The sequence below is a fragment of the Populus euphratica genome, unplaced genomic scaffold (assembly GCF_000495115.2).
Source record: "Populus euphratica unplaced genomic scaffold, PopEup_1.0 scaffold6.1, whole genome shotgun sequence".
Lineage (NCBI taxonomy): Eukaryota > Viridiplantae > Streptophyta > Magnoliopsida > Malpighiales > Salicaceae > Populus > Populus euphratica.
The window spans coordinates 3411355-3422293 of NW_011499849.1; the positions used below are offsets into that span (position 1 = coordinate 3411355).

The following is a 10939-nucleotide window of genomic DNA, read 5'->3' on the forward strand; positions in this document are numbered from 1 at the left end:
AATTTTTAAAAATAAATTTAATCTATATAAAATATTAAAAAAATATAAATAAATTATACTAATATCTTCAAAACTTAAATACAGTATAATTAAAAAACAATCATTGTTTAAAAAAAGTCAAATAAGCTAAAGAAATAACATAGAAGGAGTTAAGCCGTACAAAGCACCAAACCCATCAAAAAATGCCTCACGAGCAGGCCTATAAAGATTAGACAAACGCATGCGAGCCCTTATTTGTTTTTTAAGCTAATGAGATGAATGATATCTTATCTATCTTAATTTGTTTTTTAAAAAATAGATAATATATTATTTAAATTCTCCAGATTTGTCATAAAAAATAAGATTCATATTTTCTTATTTAAAAATTTATTTTCAATTCATTTTTATCTATAATACCTAGAAAACATCATTATAACCTTGTTAAATTAATATATAACCTTAAAAAACACAAATAAACATCTTAAAACCCAAAATTAATCCTCTCTTCTAAAAAATAAGCAACCACATGCTAACTTGAGTTTAAAATAGTTAAATTATACAAAATAAAAATTTAAAAACTAAATTGAAATTTTTAAAAAACAATCACTCCTTCAATTCACATGAACATGTGAAATGATGAATATAGCAATTACGCTGCAGTGAAAGCGTTACCTCTTGTAGTTTGATTTAACGCTGATTTCGCTATTCAGGAAAGGTAGACGCTAGACCCCATCAAGAGGTCTGAAAGCGTTATCAACTTCTATTCCATATGATGACGTGTACATCGGGCATTTAACTACACCATCCACTTGCTTTGCTTCAATGTCAATAATTTATTTAACTATAGTCTATCAATGATCATGGCCCAAAGCTGAGCTCTAGAAAGGGCAGGCTTCTATAAAATAAAGCAGTTTTTAATTTCCATAGGGATTAGAGAGTCATCGCAGCAGCGGTGTTTGTTGTTTTTTAAATTATTTTAATTTATAAAATTTATTTTTAATATTATCTTCTAAAAAAATTTAAAAAACAAAATTTCCGTACAGACAAACGGGCTCTAATCCTGTGCACCCACGATGAAATAGTAAGAACAAACTGGCTGGGTCCCATTTAGATACGGAAAATCATGTGATTTTGACTTTCATATTGCAGATAGATAACGGCACATCTACCATCAAAAAGTTGAAGCATGGCCATGATTCACCGCCTCTGATCCTCTACAATGTATGGATGGAATGGCAAAACCTTCCCAGTTCCCGCTAATGTGAGAATGTGTTGGGATTGTTTTTTAAAGTATTAAAATATATATTAAAATTATTTTTTATTTTTAAAAAATTATTTTCAATATTAATATATTAAAATGATTCAAAACATAAAAAATATTAATTTATAATTAAAAAACATTAAAAATACTTTTAAAACAAAAGCACAGACAACAAATAAGTTCGCAAGCGTGGCCTTGGTTCACTGCCTCTGATCTCCGACAGGGTATTAATTAACCAAACCCTTTGAAATCTACAGTTCAACCAACCGAGCCTCAATAATGAAGCTCACTGGTAGTTCCTTGACCTAGAGAGTCGAGATTTGTTAAGGGTTTTCTTCACCTAATATAATACCAAGTGCGGACCCCTTCTCCCATGGCATGGTTTCCAAATCCAAAGCGGGAGTTCCCTTTTCTTCAAAATTCAAAAGATTACATTTGAAAAGCACAGAACCCATGTGAGGTGGCCAGCACAGAGAAAGTGGAAAATTACCAAAGAGAAAGTATGCATTTTCAGAAATCCTTTTCCCCACAAAGTCAGCAATACATTAATTAAACCAAGCTTAGAAGAAGGCCACGGGGACTTCTTAGAGGTCTAGTGACCTCACCGGTTTTTACATCTATCTACATAGGTACACTAACAAAAAGAAGGAACCTCTCTCTATAGCTCTGACGGGCTAAATACTAACCTAGGGACAGATACGATGATAAACAAGCCAGGGATACATATGTTACACGTTGGGAGGAGGATTTTCAAGTGCCAAGTATCTGTTAGCAGGGCATAGAAACTCAGATCTCTATTTATCTCGGGGTCATTTGCAGACAGTCTTCAGTCTTTTTGCAGCCTGGACAAATCCCACAATGACCTGCAACTCGTCCATTTGCTGCACCAACAAAAGATCATGTTCAGATTATGATATTCAGAAAATTCGAAAGCTATTGATAAACTTCTTTTACAAACACTAGTAGTTCCAGAAAGAATGGGAAAATAAATTCTGAGAATTGAACCACCCCAGAACAATAGAGTTCCAGAAAAGTAAAAGCTTACCATCACTAGGTCCAAGAACCTATTTCAGGAATACGAGAAAAATGTCCATCGAATATGTTTACCTACTTTCATCTTTTTTTAAAAAAAAGCATCTGATTCTCAATCCCACACAATACATTTTAAATTGATGATTACAAGTGGAGATAAAAAATGAGGGGAAAGAATTAGAAGAAAACCTGCATGAACTATGCAATTTTGAGAGTACCTGTGACATAAAATGCCTCTGAACAACATCAATTAGTTGCTCCTTGGATGGGTTGGGAATGGAATCAACCTAGGAAAATCGATGATGTTAATTATGCTGGCATGCTACAGAAAGAATTACGTAACTTATTCGAGTCTCCCTCCGGCAAAAAGACAAGACTTACAAGGTTAAAGTGTCGCCAATATCTCCACAGTGCAGCCACCTCCAACTTGCTGAGGTCAACCTTCTGTAGTGGAGACGAGATGCTAAAAAATCAGATACTAGTACATCTATGTACTCATTTCTTGTTAAAATTATGATCATGGAAAAAAAAGGTAAAAAAGTAAATAGGAGTGCAGATTAAAGATCACATACTGTGGTCCCACGAGGTGTGGAAATAGAGCCCTTAGACTGCGAGTCACAAGACAGAGACCTGCTCATGGTCTTGTGAGATGATCCTGTTGATTTGTTTGTCCGATTCCTTGATCTATGGGACCTTAGTGTGTCATCGGATGCTGGAAAATTAGGGATGACACAACCAGAATTAAAAAGATGGTGGACCCAGCAAAAAGAAGAGGAAATAACACAAGGGAGCTTATGGCAATAGTGAAAGTAAAAGTGGAAGACAGAATGGATCGTATGTGCCAAACTTGACCACTTTCACCAATAAAACATACTGTTAAGAACCCACTGTTAGAGTATAAGCAAACATTTAATTACACCTGAAAGACTGAAGATTCCCCTAACCAATGCCAAACGTTTTTACTAGGACAATTTGGAAAGGACACCGGTATACATTAAGAAGATTAAAAAAGAAACATAGCTGCAATTAGCAAATCAGCACGGCAGAGCAAGTCACCATGAGATTGAAGGCTTATTTTCTCTAGAATAAAGGGCTCGTTTCCACAACTTCTAACCAAGTTACGCTACAACAAGTCTCACTAAAATTTTGGAATCAGAAGACGGTATTTTAGAAGGGAGATTTACTAACCAAGCTCACCCATATCCAATCCATTCCATTGTACATTCTCAAATTCCAGATCATCATCCTCCTCATTGCCTGTGGGAGCCTCGATCACACTAAGAGCATTCCTCTGTAGCTTTACTTCTATGCCATTTGTCAGGACCTGTAATTACAGTAATCGGAGAACCAAAGATATCAGAACCATAAGTGCCAGACGGGATGGCATCGTATGATAAACCGATGCATGGGTAAGTTGGTAGACATCAGGAAGATAGCAGAAGGCAAGAAACAGCGGGAATGAAGTAGGTCCAATATTGGAGTTGAGGCAAAAATAACTATTTAAACTTTCTATAACTATTATACAAAAAAAATCATGATAAGCAATTTACTTAATAGCTAAAATGCTTAATCAAGCATAAGAAACACAAACCACGGCAAAAAAACAGATGTCCCCCAGGATAGAAACCCGGTTGAAGAGAGAGATGAAATGTTTAAAAGGTAATACCTAAAGTGGTGTGGAACATCCTAAGATAGAAGAGCTTTATTTATCGTCTTTAGCCCCATATCAAGAGATTGTCAAGTTTCAGTCAGCCAAAAATGGAGAGGAGAGTGTGTGTGTGTACGTGTAAACTATCTCAGTAGAAATTAACTAAATAAACAGATACAAGTGCTCTTTGAGAGCAAGGTTAAGGAACTCCATCAATAACCCAGGAAGCCAAACAAGTTTTACTTCATTTTATGTTAAGAACACCTTCATTTGCAAAAAAAGAAAAAAGAAAAAAAGAAAATTCAAGGATCCAAGAGAACAGAGGAATCTAAAAAATTATTTAAACCAGCTGAATTCAATTGAGTTTTTTTTTTAATAAAACCAAAAGAAAATCAGTTAAAAAAAAAGAATCATAACAAGATTCCCCAATACAGCCTCGTCATGCAAAGCAATAGAAATCAATCCAAAACAGCGATAATCCAAAAACAGTAACCATTTGAAATCCCGCATTTCAAAAAACACCAGATCCATTGGTAGAAAATCCACATTCAATGAAAACCTATTTCCTGAATCATTACTTGCAATTACCACAAAACTCCTTGATCCTAACAAACCTATACTCCGTAATCTCATCTTCTATCAACAGAAAATGCAAAATTAAAGCAACTGTTTAATAGTTGGTATCACATCAACACAAACTCCAAACCCAAAACCATTACATTGACCTGCATTGCAAAAAAAACACACCACCATTCAAAAGCAAACCATACCATGGCTGACAGCACATAAAACTCATTTCTTTAAGACGGAAAAAATTACCAGCCAATGCCAACCGCCAAGCCCAACTGCCTTCTTCACAACACCTTGAAGACCCACAAGCACCGACTTAGTACGGTTATTTCCTGTAACCACCACTTTAGTATGACGTGGCAGCACAGAAAGCTCTTCTTCGCTACTGTCACCGCAGCTCTGTAAGTGAGAAAACCCTCCCACAACTCCTTCTCCGTTCAATGAACTCTCCATTGTCTCCAACATTATAAGAAGTACTTAACTATATCTATAAACAATCCTCTCTCTCGACTCAGTGAGTCAAAATTCGAGTTTCAAAACTCGAAGTGAAGATCATGCATTGCAGAGAAAGGCAGTGGACGTTTTGGGGATCAAGAGGGAGGAATTGAAGTGAAATTTTGGAATTTTTGTGAGAGAGGAAAAACACAGTTTAATGAGAGAGAAAGTTTTATGTGCTTTTGTGTGAGAGAGAGAAGAAGAGAGAGACTCCTGGTTTTGTTTATTGGTCGTGTTGCTATTAATCCCGACGAGAGAGAATGGACCGGTAGTAGGGTGACACGTAAGAAGGGAAGATGGTGACGTTAGTCATGCTAAAAAGCACTTCTTCACTAGCGGTTTTGGAGTCGATGGGATTTGAATTAAGGAAATTAATTAAGGATGTCGTATACGGAGGAGTTGACTGTTTGACTTCATGCGGAAGGGGAACTGTAATGACGGGATTGACCTTGCCCGTACTGGATATAACAGCAGCTTCGTGCATGGTATTGGTTTGAAATTGTGTTTGATTTGATGTGTTTTTTTAATACTTTACAATTATTTTAATATGTTAACATTATAAATTTGTATAAAAACTAAAAAAATACTGTAATAAATTTCTAATTAAAAAATATTTTTAAAAATATCTTACATCACTGTACTAAACACACAAAATATACTCAAGTATCATGATAACTGAGTTGGCCAAAAAAAAAAATTGAGTGAATTAAATTAAGTGTTTAATAACTTTTTTAAAAGTATGATTTTGAAAACTAAATATACTTACAATCTTGATTTGGGATTTATTCAAAACTATGATTTTAGATGCAAGTGATGGGTATGAAAATGCAATCTTCAATGGAGCCTTGACAATTAGATTGTACTTAGGGAAGAATTTTGATATCAATCTTTTTGTTTTCATGTTATGTTCTATTGAAGAATCAATAGAAAATCATTATATTTTTTAAAAAAATTGGTCATTTTAAATTTTAAAACTTTGGTTTTAAAATGTTTTTTGTTTAACTCTAAGTTATTCTATAATAATTATTAAACACAATTTTTCTAAAATTGAATTTAAAAATTGTGATGAAGAGATAACAAATATTAATTTTATTAAACTAGCATGAAATCTGCCAAACGATTGAAATGATGAATGAAAATAGTATAGGTATGGTGTAAAACTTTACAAGGTAGTGGTTCTTCATAATATAATTTATGATACAATTGAAAGGGGTGTTTAATAATTCTGCATAAAAACAACAAAAGTTTTTTTTTTTTTGAGGTATCGTTATTTATTGTCATCATTTAAAAAAATGAGATTTTTTTATTTTAAATTATTTTATAATTATTATGATAAGATGAAATTAAAAATAAAATTAATATATATATAAATAAAAAATAATTTAAAAAATAAAAACTAACATTATTAAAAAAATATCACCAAAAGCAAATGGGAAAGGAAAAGGAAAACGGCAGAGTGGGAACGTGACGGAAGCCTCTACGGGACCCGCGTGTGGGGGTGGAGCTACCTGCCGTCGGTGTTGTCCTGTCCAGCATGGGATGCCAAATTTATTTATTTTGCCTCCATGTTCTGAATTATAAACTCTAAAAAAATAGTGCCTTCGTTTTCCCACCGGATTTTCCCGCCACAATTAGGCAATATCAACCGTCGGATCTCCGATGTCAATGTTTCAGCCACAGAACCATTTCGAGATCGTCGCAGCCGTTGGGTAGAAAGTCTACGCTGCTTGAATAGAACAAAAGCCGTCAAGAAAATGTGTTCATGCTCCACGTGTAATGATCACCAAATTTGAAACATGACTGGACCTTTGCCAAAGACCACGTCACACTGCTATATAAACTAGCTGCAGCATTACATGCCATCCACATGATCATCACATCCGTTGATCGCCAGTATTGTGTCCCATATCAGTACAAAAATGTACTGTATATTCTTTAATCGAGCGAATGGACCATGGTAGTTTGGTGCACCGCGGGGCATGGGGTCGCTTTTGGATAAGATTTATAAGTGCTGGAAGAATGAGTGCAATTTATCAGACAATACCACTTGTAACTTTATAGCTGTATTGGTTTTGTTTGACAACTGTGCAACGCAGTGCTGATATCAAGCTTGTAGTTATGGTAATGGAGGATCATTAGCGTCTTTATCTACGGTGCCATCAACACTTGTAAGTCTCTATATGTGTATATGTATTAGACTGGATGCGGAACAAGGCTCAAGACTTCTTAAAGTTAATGGGTTTCTTTTTCACGTTATTCTTTATATTTGAATTGAAAAATTGAAACGAGGTCATGAAATTTATGAAAAACCAGCGTGCCGCATATACGAATAATTCGCCACAATAAATTGACGAATGATGTTTTCTCGACCTGTAAAACAAAATAATGAGTTTTTTTTTTAACCCAGCACAATAATAAAAAAAGCATGGGATAAAAAGCATTCAGAGAATTAGTATATTTGATCGGACCAGTCATCGCTTTTTCTTTTTTCTTTTTTTTTTGCGACCTAGCTAAGAGACTCACCTTGAGACAGATGTTTATGCCTGTAAAACAAAATAATGAGTTTTTTTTTAACCAACACAGTAAAAAAAAAAAAGCATGGGATAAAAAGCATTCAGAGAATTAGTATATATTTTTTTTTTTATTTACGTGGGGTGCCCGGACCAGCTTACGCGCACCACGACTAATCCCCACAGCCCACTGAACATCCTGCAAGCCCAGTGAGCAGGTAAGGCACCGCGGGGATGACAGGCGTGCATGGTAAAATTCGAACCCAGGTGCAGAGGAAGGGGACAAGCTCTTCCCACCGCTAGGCCAGAACCTCACTTGCAGAGAATTAGTATATTTGATCGGATCAGTCATCGCTTTTTCTTTTTTCTTTTTTTTTTGCGACCTACCTAAGAAACTCACCTTGAGACAGATGTTTATGCCATTAACTCTTTGCCTGTGAAGACATAATTCATAGAATTCAAATAACCAATTTTCCAACATCAAAACACAGTTCACAAGAGTGGCACATAGCATCTCTAGTCATGCTTGACAAAATAAGATAGACAATTAATATAATATTTCACTAAAATTAAATTAAATTAAATTAAATTAAATGTATATCTATTCATAAATTCTATAATATACAATAATCATCTCATATTGTGGAAGGGACTAGAGCATCTATAGACGGGTGTGGAGCATCATCTCTACTTGTTCAACCTGATGATAGGCCTGTAATATTTATATAGGGACGAGGAGGACCAGTATCACTCAATCTTAAAACAGGTTTGGAAAACTTGTGAATGGATCACTACCCTCGACACTCTTACAATTAAAATCTTATCTTTAACTAATACCACCTAAAGATGCTCGGTCTTCCCAATCTCTTTAAGTTCACCGTGACATAAATCAAGTGTAATGTTAGCCATAATATATTACAACTCATTGGCATCTTCACGTATAGTCATTGCTACTTTTTCAGGCCTTCCGCATTAAGCAATGGACACACGCACACTAGACATTATTTAATAGTCATCATCCATAACAACATTGACAGTATATAATAAATATTGTGTGTGAAATCATATTACTTATCAATCGATTATATTTCGGATGTATAGGGGTATAATACATCGAACTGCATGAATGCTCAAGGAAACATGATCAAGTAAATGTGATGAAACGACTCGTAATGGAGGTGGAAAGAGAGAGGCATGGGTACTCTTATGGTGTTCCAAGTGCAATTTGCGATGGGAAAAGAGGGAGAGGAAGGTCGCTGGTAAGAGAGATAGAGAGTTGTCATGAGAAAAAGAGAAAACAGGAGAAAAAAGTCATGATATTAATTTCAAATAAAATCATGGGTGTCACATGCAACTTATATATTGTAGATGAAAAATACAAAATTAGAATTGCAGGTGAAAACTACAACACGTGATCGCATATACCATTTATGACTCATGAAATTCTATGATGTTTCTAAATATTTTATTCATCATGTTATTTTGCCCTTTTTTAAAAAAAATTCAAAACCCAAAAAACTATGTTTTCAAAGAAACAAAGTGAGGGAATCTGAAATAAAAATTCACTTATGGTAGCTTCTACATGTTAACATGAATTAATTAAACGGATGATAAATTATGCAAAAAAAAAATGGAAAAAAATTGCAAGGGCTAATGATTTTTTTTTAAAAAATAGCAAGATAAACTAAAAATACCAGTGAACAACAATTGCAGGTGAAAACTACAACACGTGATTGCATATACCATTTACGACTCATGAAATTCTATGACGTCCCTAAATATTTTATTTATTATGTTATTTTGCCTTTTTTAAAAAAAAATTCAAAACCCAAAAAACTATGTCTTCAAAGAAACAAAGCGAGGGAATCTGAAATAAAAATTCACTTATGGTAGCTTCTACATGTTAACATGAATTAATTAAACGGATGATAAATTATGCAAAAAAAAAATGGAAAAAAATTGCAAGGGCTAATGATTTTTTTTTAAAAAATAGCAAGATAAACTAAAAATACCAGTGAACAACACAATTAAAAAAAAAAATATGATGACAATTTATACATGATTGAAAAATGCGATTTTTATAGCTTGTTGCCACTAAAAATAAAGACATTTAATAAAAAAATATTAAACGGGTAGGAGAGATGAAAAAGAAAGACAAAGAACAAAAAAAACTATGAAGACATATAAAAACTCAAATCATGACACCACCAACATCACAGGAAAGAACTTGACTGTCCAAATCGAATGATACAAAAAAATCATCAATAGTGATATAAGTGAGTCATATTTGTTGTCTAAATATAACAAGTAACTCATTTATTTTTGACAATAAATAAATTTTACTCGGATTATAGTTGATAACATTTTCTAATGTCATTGAATTCATATAATTAAAATATTTTTGATAATATTAATGATAATTAATAATATTTTTTGATGTCATTAAATTCATATAATTGAGATATTTTTGATAATATTAATGATTTTATATAATATGTTGATTTTTTTCCTCTCTCTTACTTGTTTAATATTTTTTATTAAATATTACTATTTTAAGCAGTGAAAAACTACAAAAGTCACATTTCATAATCGTGCCATGAACATGCTTTTTTACCAATTTTTTTCATATATGTTATTTTATTAATTTTTTAAAATAAAATGTACTAATAACAAAAAATAGCAAACACCATTGAACTAGATAACAGATAAAAACCTCTTATAAAAAAGACATTTATAACAACTTTTACTCCGCTTTTTTATATGTTTTTCAAAGTTACTCATACCTTAAAAAATATTAATTAATATTTTTTAATTATTTTGATTGGATAATATCAACTATAAAAAAATATTTTAATATATTTTAAAATAAAAAATGTTTTGAAAAACAGGCCACATTCTCTCAAACAACTTTTAAGTGTGATAGATAAAGGAGACACGACATTGGGCTCCACCATTATACTACCATTTTCTTTCCCTTCAGTCGCCTTCTCTCCCCCGTGTGGTGATCCCGTAATTCAGTGAGTATTAGGAATTTCAATTTAACTTCAGCATCTGCTGAGAGGCCATTAGCATTTAACAACATCCTTCGTTTTCAAGCCTGTTGTTAGGTCACATTGAAAGTTACATTAATTTGGTGGCATTCGTGTCCAGCTAGCTAGCCAGCGACTACGATTGAGGCTACAAGTTTGCCAGGGCGTGTTCAAAGTGCAATGATAATGCGGATGGTTTTTTTTTTTTAAAAATATTTTTAATTTAAACACAAAAAAATTAAAAATATTATAAAAACATCAATTTAATATCTTTTCAAATAAAAAATAATGTAAAAATCACAATGTACCTTGTAAAAAATGCTGGCGTGAGTCTCCTGTTGTTGCTTAGTTTTTTTTTTTTTTAGATTAATGTGAGTGTCCGGGCCAGCTTACGCGCACCACGACTAATCCCACG

At 33.3% G+C, this 10939-nt stretch overlaps 1 protein-coding gene across 1 annotated transcript; it reads right to left on the reverse strand.

Moving 5' to 3' along the window:
• Positions 1-1717: 1717 nt before the first annotated feature.
• LOC105120687 (uncharacterized) lies at positions 1718-5201 on the reverse strand. Its single transcript, XM_011018991.1, has 6 exons — positions 4740-5201; positions 3461-3596; positions 2845-2984; positions 2654-2716; positions 2491-2559; positions 1718-2121 (listed from the first exon to the last, which is right to left on the reverse strand). The coding sequence occupies exons 1-6, from the start codon at positions 4953-4955 to the stop codon at positions 2050-2052; spliced, it is 696 nt and encodes a 231-aa protein (XP_011017293.1). The 5' UTR covers positions 4956-5201; the 3' UTR covers positions 1718-2049.
• Between the last annotated feature and the right edge of the window lie 5738 nt (positions 5202-10939).

What these genes read in the sequence shown, in the direction of transcription:
- LOC105120687 (XM_011018991.1), bottom strand. Translation starts at nt 4,955, where the DNA reads ATGTTGGAGACAATGGAGAGTTCATTGAACGGAGAAGGAGTTGTGGGA. An exon ending in CCACACCTCGTGGGACCACA is followed by an intron (nt 2,717 to 2,844) that starts GTATGTGATCTT and finishes TCTCCACTACAG; the next exon opens with AAGGTTGACCTCAGCAAGTT. An exon ending in AGAGGCATTTTATGTCACAG is followed by an intron (nt 2,122 to 2,490) that starts GTACTCTCAAAA and finishes TTGTTGGTGCAG; the next exon opens with CAAATGGACGAGTTGCAGGT.